This window comes from Macaca mulatta, chromosome 2, assembly GCF_049350105.2.
Source record: "Macaca mulatta isolate MMU2019108-1 chromosome 2, T2T-MMU8v2.0, whole genome shotgun sequence".
Lineage (NCBI taxonomy): Eukaryota > Metazoa > Chordata > Mammalia > Primates > Cercopithecidae > Macaca > Macaca mulatta.
Genome location: NC_133407.1, coordinates 111,677,314 through 111,693,224, shown reverse-complemented (window position 1 = coordinate 111,693,224; position 15,911 = coordinate 111,677,314). Strand labels below are relative to the sequence as shown.

Sequence of the window (15,911 nt, the reverse complement as noted above, 5' to 3'; positions counted from 1 at the left end):
GGTGACTGGGTATCAGGAAACTAATGGGAAGTGACTTCTTATTGCTGCAGAGAAGCCATGAGGAGTTGGGGACAAACCTTCCAAGAGGGCAATACCTTGTATAGGCAGACACTGAAGTCACTTAAATGTGCAAGTTAAGTCTTTAAATTGATGACAGTTATCGTTTATTTTCACTCTTCTCATTCTCAGTGATTTCCCTCAAAAAAACTCCATGAAACCAAAACACATTTTTTTTTACCACCTTTATTAAGCCTGTCACCAAGTTTCTCCTCACACCTGCCACAGGTGACCCCCGATCCATTCTCCTGTCCCCATCCTCTCCATACATCCAAGTACACACCAGGAACACCCCCAGTTCTAATCTCCTCACCCTGGGCTGCTTCAATAGACTCAAGTAACGCAACCACCAACCTGCTGCCCAGATTCCTAATTACACGTGAAAGGCCGTTATGACTTGCTTCCCTCAGGCCCTATGCACACCTGGGCTCCAGCCAAGGATTCTCCTTCATCAACCCCCATATTAGCTACGATCCTTCGTGCCAATGTATCGCTCCCAGCTCAAAAGACTTTGAAGGGCTGCCTGTGCCCTCGCGATCCAGCGCTGAAGTTCTTTGCCCTCCGCGTACTTCTGACAAATACTGGGCATCAACCATGTTCCAGGAACTACCCTAGGCATAGAAAATAACAAAGTGGGCAAGGTTCCCGTCGGTGTCCCTCTTGGCCGGCAGCGCCCCCGCCGGCCCGCCACCCTGAACGGGCCCGTCCGGTCCTCTGGCTTCCGCCACTCTGCGTAGCACTGCGTCGGCATCCGGCCCGGCACTCCCTCCCGCCGAGGGCGCCCATGCCGGCTTCCGAGGGGCGGTTCCCACAAGCCAGTTCCACCGCCCAGGACGGCTTCATCCTCTAGTCCCGTCATGGCAAGTGCACCCGCCTAGGAAACCCGCTGCCCGCTAGGGTTCCTCACACCTCGCTTCACCCCGCGGCTTAACCGGACGAGGACCCCGAGCAGGGCTGCCCAACAAGCGCCTGAAGGACCCCGGGAGGGCCGCAGGCTATCCAGCGTGGTGCCTGGTGGCCGGGCCCTGTGCGGGAGGACAAGGTGAACCCGGAGGCGGACTTCCGCTGCACTGGGGCTCCGAATGACCTAGAATCTGGGTTGCGCTTAGGCCCCGGGTACGAGGGCTGCGCGGTTGTAGGCCTAGAGAAGTAGGGGGCTGGGTCGAGAGTTGAAGCCGTGAGCCCGGGGGGCTGGAGGGCGGGGCCACAGGGGTAGCGGCGCAGATCCGGGCCGCGCGTGGGTGGACTAGGACTGGGCCGCCGCCCTCCAGGAAGCCGAGTGGTGGCCCGCTCGCGTGCTGGGGGGCAACGTACCGATAGCTTTACTTTTTTTTGGAGACGGAGTCTGGCTCTGTCGCCAGGCTGGAGTGCAATGGCGCGATCTTGGCTCACTGCAGCCTCCGCCTCCAGAGTTCAAGCAATACTCCTGCTTCAGCCTCCCTAGTAGCTGTGAGTATAGGTGCGCGCCGTCACGCGTGGCTAGTGTGTGTGTGTGTGTGTGTGTATTTTTAGTAGAGACGGGGTTTCACCATGTTGGCCAGGATGGTCTTGATCTCCTGACCTCGTGATCCGCTCGCCTCGGTCTTTCAAAGTGCTGGGATTACAGGCGTGAGACACCAAGCCCTGCCTAAAATTTTTAATTCTCTGATGGAGTCACCTTTAAGTCGAACAGGATTCTCGACGTGTCAGTTTGTTGTAAACCAAGAGTGAAGACCGCCACAACTTAGCTGCATTAATAAAGGAACCATGTTCTCCCTACAGGCCGCGTGTTCTTGCTACGAGAACGCCTAGCAGCCTGGCCTTGGAATAGCTGGATCAGATGCATTCATTGGTTCTTTCAGATACTTTTAAGACCCAGCTGTGTGCTAGGTACTTCTTACACCTTCTGGTGAGGAAGATGGAACTGAAGGGAATTTGCAAGGAGCTGTGAGAAAGTACAACGGGAAGTGAGCTAAGATCATTAAGGTGAGCAGGAGGCAATCAGAGAAAGCACATTCAGGACTGTGATAACTCACACAAAGGCTGTCAAGCCAGAAGGTCTTTCGAAACTGAAAGGCCCATGAGGTTGGAGCTAGAGAAACTTACGGAGTGTGGGGTTCCAGATGAGGCTAGAGAGGTACGTGTGGAACCACAAGATCATGCAGAGCCTGGGAGGCTGTGATAAGGATTTTGGTTTTTATTCTAAGAGCAGGGTGCCCTTTAAAGGGTTAAGGAGGGGAACCATATGATTAGATTTGCATGTTTGGTTCACTTTGGCTGCTGTGTGGAGATTGTAGAGGTTGGCAGGACAGAAACTGGGAGACCAAAGAGGAGGCTGTCAAGATGTCCAGAGAGGAATGATGATGTCTTAGAGTTATGGTGATAGTAGTTGAGAGTTGGAGAATGGTATGGGTTTTGAGATATATTAGGTAGGGAAAATTGCCCGAAGTTAGTGATTGTGTGGATATGAAGAGTGAGGGAGGGGATGTTTCTGTAGACAACTGCTGAAAATGACATGTTACCACCTGTGGCATTAGGGAGAGTGGGTTGGCTGATCTTGTGCTGGTTAGATTGGGCGTGGCTTTATGGTTTGAGTGGAAAATCAGGTTGAAAGCTGTAGAAAGGACATGAATAGAAGAGACCGTGACATAATTGCTTGAGCCAAATTCTAATACCACCTTTAACATGATTGACAGGCTTTAGGATAAAATAAATGAGAATGTTGTTTAGACTTTGTCCCTGCCTGTGTTCATGGAAGACTTCTCTGTCTTTGTTGACAAATGAGAGATTTTATACACACACACACACACACACATACACATATATAGTAGAGTCAGGGTCTTGCTTTATTGCCCAGGTCAAACTCCTGGCCTCAAGTACTGATATTACAAGTGTGAGCCACTACACATGGCCAAATGAGAGATAATATTGAGATAAGATTTTGAGACAAAGTCTTTACTCCTGCAGAGGTGATCAGTTTCTCACATATAACTCGGATTTCACAGTTGGAAAAGACCTCAAAATTCCCGTTAGTCCAGATTATAAAATGCTTTTATGTCCATTATATCATTTCTACAATGTTGAGCTCTTACACCATGCTAGACGCTAGGAATACAAAGATGAATAGAAATAAGACTATATAGGTTTATTTAGTAAATAAAATTGATCAAGCACCTTTGTGCCAGGCACTGTTTCAAATGCAAAATGGTTATGACTTGTTCCTGACATTGGAGTTGTGTGTTGACAGGTCTTGCCACTGAGGACAGCTGAGTGTATTAACAGGTTTGATTTGGGCACAGGAGATCCTGATCTCTCCATAATATTAGAATAGAGATGGTGTTTATCCAGCAGACTTTTTGGTATCCTGGCAGCACCTCAGTTCCTGTCCATCAATATTCCAATTCTAGATTTGATAGGAGAGCACTATGGGATGGAACATTTTAAGAGATTATACCCTTGTGGATAGGCTGTTGAGGAGTATAAGTTGCAAATCCTCTGTAAAATACAAAAGGAAGTTAGGAAGGGATATTGGCAGAGACAGGTAGTATTTAAACTTGAGTTTCTTTTGAATGGGTAATTCCTTCGTAGGCTTACAGTTGCACCAGATTGTATACTCCACGGGGAAACTTGAATGCTCCCTCTACCACTCCCCTCCCTTGATCCCATGACCCCAAATGGGCAATTAAATAAAATAATGTATATGGCCTTAGGATGAAACTGTCAGGTTCTTTATGAGTGTCAGGAGTGAGAGTACTCGTTGGCTTGCAAGGCTACATGGCTTCAATGTAGGGAAGGCTGGGAGTGCAGTCCTGAAGGGTTCCTAATACAGCTTTCTAATGGCAGGAGTGAGATGGCCTCAATCTTGCGAAGCCCTCAGGCTCTCCAGCTCACTCTAGCCCTGATCAAGCCTGATGCAGTCGCCCATCCGCTGATTCTGGAGGTAAGAATGAATCCTAAGCCTCTACCACATGCCCTGGGAATTGCCACTGCTTCAGGTGCCATCAGGCCACTTATGGTGACTGACAACACAGACTTGTGCTGGATGCTGTGGAGGCAAAGCTAGAAGCCGTGAACTCTGACCTGCGGAGGCTAAGTATCTATTGGAGACTTGAGGCAGATCTAAAATATAAGAAAGGACCCAAAGCAATAATAGAACCCAATCTCAAGACAATGTATATGTGTTCGTTTCTATTGCTACATAACACATGACTCCAGACTTGAGAGCTTAAAACAACACTCATTTGTTACTTCACAGTTCAATAGTTTAGAGGTCCATAGACTTGGCTGAGTTGTTTGCTTAACGTCTCAAAAGGCCAAAGTCAAGGTATTGGCTGACCAGGCCCTTATCTGGAGGGTCTGGGGGAAGAATTCACTTCCAAACTCATTCAGGTTGTTGGCAGAGTTGATTTCTTATGATGGAAGGACTGAGGCTGCCATTTCTCTGTTGGCCTTCAGGCAGGAACTCCTTTCAGTTTCTAGAGACCACTCACATCCCTCATCACATGGCCCACTCTATCTTCAAGACAGCTACAGTGCATCGAATCCTTCGCATGCTTTGAATCTGACTTCCTCAGCCTCTAGCCAGAGAAAATGCCTGGCATTGAGAAGCCTTCACAATTCTAATCCCACAGGGCTCACGTGATTAGGCCCACCTGGATAATCTCCCTTTTGATTACAACAGAATCAACTGATGAGTAACTTAATTATACCTCTAAAATCCCTATTGTTATGTAATGTAACATAATCATATTGCATCATATTCACAGTCCTGGAGATTCGGGTGGGAAATCTTGGTGGGGCTTGGGGTCATTTTCACATTCTGCATACCACAGTTTAATAAATACTAACAGAAAGCCGGGCGCGGTGGCTCAAGCCTGTAATCCCAGCACTTTGGGAGGCTGAGACGGGCGGATCACAAGGTCAGGAGATCGAGACCATCCTGGCTAACACGGTGAAACCCCGTCTCTACTAAAAAATACAAAAAAAGCTAGCCGGGCGAGGTGGCGGGCGCCTGTAGTCCCAGCTACTCGGGAGGCTGAGGCAGGAGAATGGCGTGAACCCGGGAGGCGGAGCTTGCAGTGAGCTGAGATCCGGCCACTGCACTCCAGCCCGGGTGACAGAGCGAGACTCCATCTCAAAAAAAATAAATAAATAAATAAATAAATACTAACAGAGTAGCACTGCTAAGTAACCCCACTATGGTGCAGAGGAAGATCCAAGCAGTCAGGAATGAGAGCCTGGAAGTGGCAGGACTCAACTGGGCCTCAAAGGAATGGTAAATTTTGGTTAGTGCCAGGAGAAGGACAGGTGTTGCACAGAAGGGAGATGCTGAGAAAAGAATGCATGTGATGGGTCTGAGGGCCGCAGGCAGCCTGGATTGGTGAGACTAGAGAATTGGTACAGAGCAAGGAAAGTATAACCTTGAGCACTGGGCTAAAGTGGTTGCACTTCATTCCTTGAATAACAGGAACTACTTAACACCTGACCAGAGTGTGACATGTAAATTACAGAGTTTCTCATCTATCAAGTGTGATGGTTTGGTGGGAGTGAGAGAAACTCAAGGCAGGACCACTAATAAGACTTTTATGGTGGTCTAAGTGGGGGGTCCTGTGGTCTTGAGCTCAAGGGGTTACACGTATAGAAGAGACACTGCATCCTATCCCCTTTCACCCAAGGTGCACACTGTAGCTGTGTGACTGAAGGTCTTGACCTCACCCCACCTCATCTTCTCACCCTCCAATGGGACAAACCCTCAAGTCCTGAGCAACAAGTGGTCCTCATGGTTTCTTTTGGTCAGTTTCAGTCTCTTGATTGATTTTTATTTTGGGGGTGGTCTTTATTCAGGCTGTTCATCAGCAGATTCTAAGCAACAAGTTCCTGATTGTACGAATGAGAGAACTACTGTGGAGAAAGGAAGACTGCCAGAGGTTTTACCGAGAGCATGAAGGTAGGATCAGTAGTCCTCTGAACGGAAGGTGCCTCAATCCAAAGAGGCCCGTAAGAGAGATTTTACCTGGAACACAATGGCAGGCTCTCTGACCTACCAACCGTGTACAGTTGCAGCCAGTTTTCTAAAATCTTGGTTTAAAACACACACTTTTCATGATTATCCATCTTTTTTTCCCAAGGAGGGTTCTACCTTGTAGTCCCAACCAGAAACTTAGTTTTATGTCCTGATGTCAGTAGTTAACATATAGTGAATGAATGTTCACCGTCAGACATCGTCCTCATGCTCATTTTTTCATTCAGTTTTCCCAACAACTCTAAAAAGTAGGTGTTCTTGCATTCCTCGTACACAGATTAGGAAGCCAAGTTTTGGAGGTTAATGATTTACCCAAAACTACGCAGGTTGTAAGTGGCAGACCTTAGATTCAGACCCAGGTTTGTCAGACTCCAAGGTGCTTGTTCTTTTCTCTAAAACAATTTTTATTCTAGGTAAGGAGGTAGAAGTACAGAAAGTTGCCTTGGGCACCAGGATGAAGGTATCTTGATGAAGGTCCTCTCTCTTTGCAGGGCGTTTTTTCTATCAGCGGCTGGTGGAATTCATGGCCAGGTACTTCTAATTTGGTTCCAGCATCTTTATCCACTGAGGTGAATCTCCCCTGCCCTTAAATGGATTTGTTCATTTCACTGCCATTCTTTAAAGTTGTAATCAGGCCAGGCACAGTGGCTCATGCCTGTAATCCCAGCACTTTGGGAGGCCAAGGCAGGTAGATCACTTGAAGTCAGGAGTTTGAGACCAGCCTGGCCAACATGGTGAAACCCCATCTCTACTAAAAGTACAAAAACTTAGCCCAGCATGGTGGCAGGCGCCTGTAATCCCAGCTACTCAGGAGGCTGAGGCAGGAGAATCGCTTGAACCCGGGAGGCGGAGGTTGAAGTGAACCAAGATCGTGGTACTGCACTCCAGCCTGGGCAACAAGAGTGAAACTTTGTCTCAAAAAAAAAAAAACAAAAAAGACAAAAAAATTAGCCAGGCATGGTGGTGGGTGCCTGTAATCCCAGCTACTCGGGAGGCTGCGACAGGAGAATCACTTGAATTCGGGAAGTAGAGGTTGCAGTGAGCCAAGATTGCCCCATCATACTCCAGCCTGGGCAACAGAGTGAGATTCCATCTCAAAAAATAAAGTTGTAATCAATGTCAAGTCTGAAGAAACATAGGTCTGGGCTGTCACTGAGCCAATGCTGACCTGTTAGGCACCTGTCCTGTGGTGGTTTAGGAAAGTCGCGTTGAATGCTCCATAACCACCCTGCTGATCTCTTCAGGCTCTATGTACACCAGCAGGGGCTCTGTATCTCCTATTTGAAGCAGCATTGGTACTCAGCTGGAAAGGCAGGAAAACTCTTATAGAGTGTGTGTTTATTCAGGCCCTGCTCACAGCACACCCTCTTAGTCTAGATGGCCAGATTCCTCACATTTGCTTGTTTTGTTCACAGCGGGCCAATCCGAGCCTACATCCTTGCCCACAAGGATGCCATCCAGCTCTGGAGGACGCTCATGGGACCCACCAGAGTGTTCCGAGCACGCCATGTGGCCCCAGATTCCATTCGTGGGAGTTTCGGCCTCACCGACACCCGCAACACCACCCATGGTTCGGGTGAGTCCCCTGTCCGTAGCCATAGGATATTTTGGGGTTAGCAGGCAGGCTGTGTGATAGAGTTGACAGCCAGGTCCCTCCAATGAGCTTTCTTCCATTTGTGTTTCTGGTCTTTGTAGCCATGTTGGCAGATGTGGCCTGTGGACTTTCTTTACATGCCCCAGGACTGAAGGGGCAGGCAGAGTAGAGGCTCAGGATTCTCAACCTGATTATGATTGCCTCTTGCTTCTACCATGTGAGGACCCCTTCTCTGTCTTATCTCCCCTTACAGACTCTGTGGTTTCAGCCAGCAGAGAGATTGCAGCCTTCTTCCCTGACTTCAGTGAACAGCGCTGGTATGAGGAGGAAGAGCCCCAGTTGCGCTGTGGCCCTGTGCGCTATAGCCCAGAGGGAGGTGTCCACTATGTAGCTGGAACAGGAGACCTAGGACCAGCCTGATGCAGGTCTGTGAAGACAGTGCCCAGACTTTTCTCCTAGACGTCTAGTCTAAAACATTCTCCTAGGACCAGGGAAGCCTGGGCTCATACTGCCATTTCTGCTGGGCACCACCACCTGCCTGAGAGCCTAGCTCACTGCAGCACATCCTCCAGAATCTAGCTTTCTATCTACCTCTTCTCTGGAATGTTCATGGTGGTTCAGAAGAATGATGACTCCTCTTTGCTGAGAACTGTTCATCCTTTCTCAAGAAGCAGCTTGCCAGGCCAGGTGCGGTAGCTCATGCCTGTAATCCCAGCACTTTGGGAGGCTGAGGCAGGCAGATCATGAGGTCAGGAGTTCGAGACCAGCCTGACCAACATGGTGAAACCCCATCTCTACTAAAAATACAAAAATTAGCTGGGCGTGGTGGCTCATGCCTGTAATCCCAGCTACTCAGAGGCTGAGGCAGGAGAATTGCTTGAACCCAGGAGGCAGAGGGTGCAGTGAGCCGAGATTGTGTCATTGTACTCCAGCCTGGGCGACAGAGCAAGACTGTCTCAAAAAAAAAAAAAAAAAAAAAAAAAAAAAAAGCTTGTCTAATTGACTTGCCTAAAAAATGCAGTGACTCCAAACAACATTTGGCCTGTCTTCCTCAATAAAAGTCAGTGTTCTAAAAAAAAAAAAAAAAAAGTCAGTGTTCTCCTGAATCCTTTATGCTGCCACATTTAGGGAACCTTTTCAGGCCTCATCATTCTGACTTCTCAGCAGCATTCAGTATTGCTTCATTCTTCAGAAACACTCTCTTCTCTTGGATTTTCTGATCCCACACTGTTGGTTTTCTCCTCCGTGTTTTTCTTCATCTCCTTTATCAGCTTATGCAAACATTTATTTTCATAAATTCTCTATTCAAGACATGCTGAAAAATGCAAAGATGGTTAAGACATGATTGGGTTCTCAAGTTGCTAATTATGAATTTCGGTAGTCAGCCAACATGTGGCAGAGATGGAGAAGTGCCCTAACAGGTATAAACTCCTGTGGGAGAACAGAGGAAAGAAGGTTTCCTTTGGCTGGGTGAGGAGGTGAAGGAGATAGGATGGAAAGGCTTTTATAAAAGATGTAGCTGGCTTTGGAACTAAGCCTCAGGGTCAAATAGGGTACCTGGGGCACTAGACAGTCTGTTTATTTTCAGGAATATATGGGTGAGTTTGGTATGTGTGTGACCTAAGAAACCTGTGATACTTCTTATGACTTTTCTTTCTCAGTACATGTGTATTTTTCTTTTTGGTGGCCTTGAAACCTTTGAGTTGAAAATTCCCTTCACCATCTACCACTTTCACTAATGGTAGACCAGGAAATTTGGACCCACTGAACATAGAGAACAGCTAGAAAAGCTGTGCAAAATATAAACAGCATCTGTCTAAAACATCAGCTGGCAATATAGAACCAAAATTCCGGACAAGAAGGAAACTCAGAGAAGTGAGCCTGGGACTTAGAGCCACTTTTCCCATAAGGGCACCTGCTGATTCTGGAAGAGGCAGCTGAGAGGCTAAGAAGCTGAGCAGAACTTTCAAGAACTTCTTGTGTTAGGGAGCCAGCTTCATGAATGCTGGCAGAAAACACAAGATTACTTGGGCAGAGACTACTGCTCAGGGCACAGCAGGCAGTGTGTTAGCCTTGGTCCCACTTGCCCTCCAAGTCCCACAGGGCAACACTGGCAGGCCCAGGCAAGTGTTACACACAGCAGGTTTGCATCACTGCTAAGGAACCACAATCTTGGGGAGATACTGTCTCTGTCTTCTAAGGCCATTTGCTATACAAAAATCCTTGAAACAGCTGGGCACAGTGGCTCATGCCTATAATCCTAGCACTTTGGGAGGCCGAGGTGGGCAGATCACCTGAGGTTGGGAGCTCAAGAACAACCTGACCAACATGGAGAAACCCTGTCTCTACTAAAAATACAAAAATTAGCTAAGCATGTTGGCGCATGCCTATAATCCCAGTTACTCAGGAGGCTGAGGCAGGAGAATCGTTTGAATCCGGGAGGCGGAGGTTGCGGTGAGCCAAGATCACGCCATTGCACTCCAGCCTGGGCAACAAGAGTGAAACTCCATCTCAAAAAAAAAAAAAAAAAAAAAAAAAAAAATCCTTGAAATAGTCTGGAACAAAATCTGTCAACATCTCAGCCCACAAGACACCCAGAAGCATGAGAGACATGGAATTATCTCCCAATATAGTTGTCTCATAAAAACCTGGCTCCCATAAATATGGAAAGGGAGAAAACTAGAATAAACCGTGTGGTGTCAAATTGGAGATATCAGTGTGAACTCGTTTTTCAATCTATAGAGATAGATGTAAATGTTTCTGTATGTATGTAGGTACGTATAGTCCCTTGCACTGACATGAGAGCAATGACACTCCAACAGTAATGACCACACCCAGCACCCAGGTCCACCAAAAAACAAAAGTCTATGGACGGAATTATATCCCCCTAAAATTCATATGTTGAAGTCCTAACCCCCAATGTTATGACATTTGGAAATGGGACATTTGGGAGATAGTTAAGTTTAGATGGCCAGATGCAGTGGCTCACGCCTGTAATCCCAGCACTTTGAGAGGCTGAGGCAGGCGAATCATGAGGTCAGGAGATTGAGACCATCCTGGCTAACACAGTGAAACCCCATCTCTACTAAAAATACAAAAAATTAGCCCAGCGTGGTGGCAGGCGCCTGTAGTTCCAGCTACTTGGGAGGCTGAGGCAGGAGAATGGCGTGAACCCGGGAGGCGGAGTTTGCAGTGAGCCGAGATTGCGCCACTGCACTCCAGCCTGGGTGACGGAGTGAGACTCTGTCTCAAAAAATAAAAATAAAAACAAAAAAACAAAAAACCATTCCCTGTAGCAAACCAATTGCAGCCTGGGCAACATAGTGAGACCCTGTCTCTATAAAAAGTAAAAATAGGCTGGGCGCGGTGGCTCATGCCTGTAATTTCAACACTTTGGGAGGCTGAGGTGGGAGGATCACTGAAGTCCAGGAGTTTGAGACCCCTGGGCAATATGGTGAGACCCCTGTGTCTACAAAAATAAAAATAAAAAAATTAGCTGGGTGTGGTGGTGCATGCTTGTGTCCCAGCTATTTGGGAGGCAAAGTGGGAGGATTGCTTGAGCCTGAGAAGTTGAGGCTTCACTGCAGTTTGAGCCACTGCACTCCAGCCTGGGTGACAGAGTGAGACCCTGTCTTAAAAAAATAAACGAGAGTATGACATGAGCATGGGAGAGCAAAAGAAAACAAGGAAGTCTGACCAGGAAGCGAATGCTTAGTCTCTGATATCACAGGCTTAAATAAAATGATAAAGACCTAAAAAGAAAAGAAATATCCCAGCATGCTGAAGGAAAGAAAAGTTCCCCAATACCCTTCCTGCTTATTTTTCCAATATATTACACAGCTGGGTCTACTTTACCACATCCTGTTTGATTCCAGTGTTACCAACTTTTCCATTAGAGCCAAACTAGACATACTGCAGTCAGTGATGAACTGTCTATATGCCAGGTGTATCCCTTGTATAACTCATTGTGTAATGGCTGAACTGAGAAAATGGGGCAGAAATATCAAGTGGCTTAAAGGATCACCAAGGATCCAAAATTTGAACGATTACCAAATACCATGCACAGGAGGGAATCTATGCAGATGACTGCTTAGCACAGAGAGTAACTCGGCATAAATGCTGCAGCCACAAACCTGGGACCTTGAAAGAAGAACCCTAAGATTCCTGGAGTTCCTATCACGTACATTTCTAACCACAGAGAGAACATGGGAACTGATGTCAGATGATTGTGGAGCCCCTCAGTTCTAATTCTTGCCCAAGTTCCTCTGCCTTTCTTCCACCAGCTTTCTCTTGTTGCCAGTTCATTAAACATGCAATAGAATGTTATTCTGTTCCACTCATTTGCCCTGTTATCAGCTGAGTATGGTTAAACACACTCAATTTTTCATGCTGTTTTGAAATTGATATTTTATTGCATTTAAAAAATTTAAATGATGGTCAAAGAGTACAAAATCTCCAACGGGAAGAATACATTTTATAATTTTTTTGAGTTTTGTTGCACAGTGTGGTGAATATAGTTAGTAGAGTATTACACATTTCAAAATTGCTTACAGTAAATTTCAAATGTTTTCACTACAAAATGCTAAGTATTTGAAGTGATAGATATGTTAACTAGCTTGATTTAATTATTCCACATTGTAGCCACAGATTATGACATCATTTTGTAACCCATAAATTTATACAATTATAAATTGTCATTTACAGTAAGAAGTAATTTGTTGCATCTTTTTAGAAAAATAAAATAATTTTTTACATCTGTGTAGTTCAGGTAAAAAATAATAATATTTAAATTTTTAATAAAATTTAAAATAAAAATGGTGGCACATGCCTGTAGTCATAGCTACTTGGGAGGCTGAAGTAGGAGGATCACTTGAGCCTGGAAGGTGGAGGCTGCAGTGAGCTGTGATTGTGCCAGTGCCCTCCAGCCTGGGTGACAGCGAGATCCTGTCTCAAAAAAAAAAAAAAAAAAAAAAAAAAATCCATTGTATTTGTTTCTGGTTTACCCTTCTTACATTTCTTTTTGAAAAAATGTGTTTCCCCTTCCTCCTCACACAAAATATAACATCCTTCATAATACTCTTTTGCACTTTGTTTTTTCTTTAACCCTAAAATATCATCTAGAAGTCACTTCATATAATCTCATAACGGTCTTCTTTATTCTGTGTTTTACAGCTGTGTAATACTCCATGTGTGGGCATACCATAATCTGTTCAATAACAGGCATTTAAATGGTCTCCAAAATTTTGCTATTACAATTAATGTCACATTGAACAATTGTGAACATGTGTTGGTTTTACCCCCATCTTTACCTGTGCACACTAGTTACCTATTGCTACAGTATTGCTGTGTAACCACTCCAAAATTTAGACTTAATAATCTTTTCTCACAGGTTTTCAGATGAAGACTGTAGGTGTGGGGCATCTGTGAGCTCAGGCGGGAACAGTAAGGGAGGAGCAGCTAGGAGGAAAGAGGGAGGGAAACACTGAGTCCTGCACCTACGTCTGAAATCATTCTCAGATGTGTGTGGTGTGCTGCTCTCCACATCCGCTGCTCTCCACATCCACTGCTCCATCCTGGCCCAAGCGACCTTCATCTCTTGCTGGTTCTCAAGCTTCCCAACTTGTCTCTTCCACTTATCCATCCCCTCTCTCAATCTACCTCTCCACATGCATTAAAAAAGTATTATTTTTTAGGCCAGGTGTGGTGGCTCACACGTGTAATCCCAGCACTTTGGGAGGCCGACGTTGGCAGCCTGACCAGCATGGTGAAACCCTGTCTCTACTAAAAATACAAAATTATCCGGGCATGGTGGTGCATGCCTACAATCCCAGCTACTCAGGATGCTGAGGCAAAAGAATCGCTTGAACCCAGGAGGCGGAGGTTGCAGTGAGCTGAGATCACACCATTGCACTCCAGCCTGGGCAACAAGAGCAAAACTCCGTCTCAAAAAAAAAAAATTATTTTTTAATGTCTTATCTCTTCAGGTCATCCCCGTTTAAAACTCTCCACTGCACACTGAATAAAGACCAGCACTTCCCCACAGCCCCCTTCAGTGTCCTCTCACCACTCACCTACTCCTAGTGCTGAGGCTTGATGGACATTCTCTACCTGCTAAGGTCATTACCCATGAGGTCCCTCCACTTCCTGCCTGGCTCATTTCCTGTTTCTCCTTCAGGTCCCAACTTAAATGTACTTTCCATAGGAAGGCCTTCCTACATCCTGCAGTCCAGCTAGGTTCTCCCAGTTCTGTACTCTGTCATGCAGTATATCATGCTCTTCCTAACATGTACCACCATTGTAATTAAGTCAAAATTCCTATCTTTTTTTTTTTTAAAGACTAGTCAAGTGCAGTAGTGAGAAGGGGGAAAGAGTAGAACAAGGCGTTCAACCTGTAACTGACTGTGAACAATTGAGATAATTCACTACCTTCAGACCAGCCTCATAGCTTATTTGTTTAAAATCTGGCCTTCTGCCTGGAGAACAAATTTCATTAATGCAAAGGCTGTTTTCTTCATGCCTGTATCCCTGTCACCCCAGCACAGTACCAGGCATACTGGTCCTTTATTAATGGTAATGAATAGTATCCATACTCTAATATTTGACATTATTAGAATTCCTCCATCTCTAAATTTTTTTTTTTTTTTTGAGACAGGGTCTCACTCTGTCACCTAGGCTGGAATGCAGTGGTGTGATCTTGGCTCACTGCCACCTCTGCCTCCTGGACTCAGGTGATCCTCCCACCTGAGCCTCCCAGGTAGCTGGGATTACAGGCATGCTCCATCATGCTGGACGAATTTTTGTATTTTTTGTAGACATGGGGTTTTGCCATGTTGCCCAGGCTAGTCTTGAACTCCTGGGCTCAAGCGATTCACCAGTCTCGGCCTCTCAAAGTGCTAGGATTACAGGCATGAGCCACTACACTCTTACTTTTAAGCTAAAAAAGAAAATCTTAAATCACTAAATCTTACCCCTTCTACATCCCTCTCTCATGTCTCCCATGTCTTCCTAGACCATCCACTCCTCCACTTTCCTAGATATATTCATGTATTCTCCCTTCTCTTCAAACCTCCAACACCTCCTCCCCGTTCCTCACTCTCCAGCTGTTGACCTTACTTCCTATTTCAGGAGGGTAACAAAAACAGCCAGAAGAGAAACTTTCCAGACTCCTAAGACCACACTGAGCCACCTATCTGCATCTGTGCTTATGTACTCTGCTTCCTTCTTGTTAGGATGAACAATGGGCAAACCTTCCCAGTTCCTATTTAAAGCTACCCCAATCTGTGCAGAAGATCCTGTCTCCTCCCACCTACTCAAGGCATTACTCTGGCAATTATTTCCTCTCTTTCTTGGATCATCAAGAGACAGATCTTACAAACATGCTGTATTTTCTCTTATTTATTTTTATTTTTATTTTTTTATTGAGATGGAGTCTCACTCTGTCCTCCAGGCTGGAGTGGAGCGGTACAATCTCAGCTCACTGCAACCTCTGCCTCCTGGGCCCAAGAGATCCTCCTGCCTCAGCCTCCTGAGTACCTGGGACTGCAGGTGCATGCCACCAAGCCTGGCTAATTCTTATTTTTTGTAGAGCCAGGTTTTCATCACGTTCCCCAGGCTGGTCTCGAATTCCTGAGCTCAAGTGATCCACCTGCCTCAGCCTCCCAAAGTGCTGGGATTACATGTGTGAGCCACTGCGCCTGGCCCACAGTCTACATTTGAGGCTCATGTTCAAGGTTGAGTTACAGGGCCCAAAGTCCACTTCCAAAGTCCAGGCTCAGGCACAGAAGTCCAAGGTCTAATTTTAGGTCCACTTCTAGATCTTAAATCATCCCAAGGCCCAGATTAAATCCATGTCTGAAGTCCAAGGTTCAATATCCAGTACCAGGTCAAGTTTCAGCTCTAAGATCCAGATCTAAGTTCTAAGTCCAAGGTTATGCATAATTCATTCTGAGTTATAGGACTGAGGACCAGGAATTAGGTTCAACTCTAAGGTCTGATGGTCACGTCTAAGGTCCAAATCCATGACTGAAGCTTAGGTCCAAAGAATACAGGTCCAGGAGCAAAGGAAAATTTCATTACCAAAACTTGCAAGTGAGGTCCAAATCTTATCCCTAGGTCGAGGTCCAAGTCAAAGGTCCAAATCCAGGTACAATTTCCATGTTTAAGGTGAGATCCATGGCCCAGTAAAAAGCAAGGTCTGAGATCCAGGTCCAAGATCCAGGTAGAGATTGAATTTCCAGTTATAAAGTCAAATACAAGAAA

General features: G+C 45.9%; 2 protein-coding genes across 18 annotated transcripts in view; one reads left to right on the top strand and one right to left on the bottom strand.

Annotated features, from left to right (window-relative positions):
• Positions 1-846: 846 nt before the first annotated feature.
• On the top strand, positions 847-10,361 carry NME6 (NME/NM23 nucleoside diphosphate kinase 6). Of its 16 annotated transcripts, none has more exons than XM_015131016.3 (7): positions 847-1,099; positions 1,819-2,022; positions 3,880-3,976; positions 5,881-5,983; positions 6,550-6,589; positions 7,474-7,634; positions 7,906-10,361. In XM_015131016.3, the coding sequence occupies exons 3-7, from the start codon at positions 3,887-3,889 to the stop codon at positions 8,070-8,072; spliced, it is 561 nt and encodes a 186-aa protein (XP_014986502.3). In that variant the 5' UTR covers positions 847-1,099; positions 1,819-2,022; positions 3,880-3,886; the 3' UTR covers positions 8,073-10,361. The 16 variants fall into 16 exon arrangements, with proteins under 16 accessions (XP_014986502.3, XP_077848687.1, XP_014986506.3 ...); XM_077992559.1 differs by having other exon boundaries at positions 958-1,099; positions 6,472-6,589; XM_015131015.3 differs by having other exon boundaries at positions 1,059-1,173.
• ZNF589 (zinc finger protein 589) overlaps positions 2,862-15,911 on the bottom strand; it is a 96,260-nt gene continuing 83,210 nt past the window's right edge. Inside the window, exon 7 of one of the 2 annotated variants that reach the window (XR_013413854.1) lies at positions 2,862-3,531. The gene's annotated coding sequence lies outside the window, so the exon portion shown is untranslated. Of the gene's footprint in view, positions 3,532-12,032; positions 12,597-15,911 lie in introns of those variants that run through there. The other variant, XR_013413853.1, reaches the window with a different exon arrangement.

Coding starts and splice junctions, on each gene's coding strand:
- NME6 (XM_077992555.1), top strand. CDS start 1,877: ATGCATTCATTGGTTCTTTCAGATACTTTTAAGACCCAGCTGTGTGCT. Junction 1,927..3,879: donor AAGACCCAGCTGTGTGCTAG/GTACTTCTTACA, acceptor TTCTAATGGCAG/GAGTGAGATGGCCTCAATCT. Junction 6,590..7,473: donor CTGGTGGAATTCATGGCCAG/GTACTTCTAATT, acceptor TTTTGTTCACAG/CGGGCCAATCCGAGCCTACA.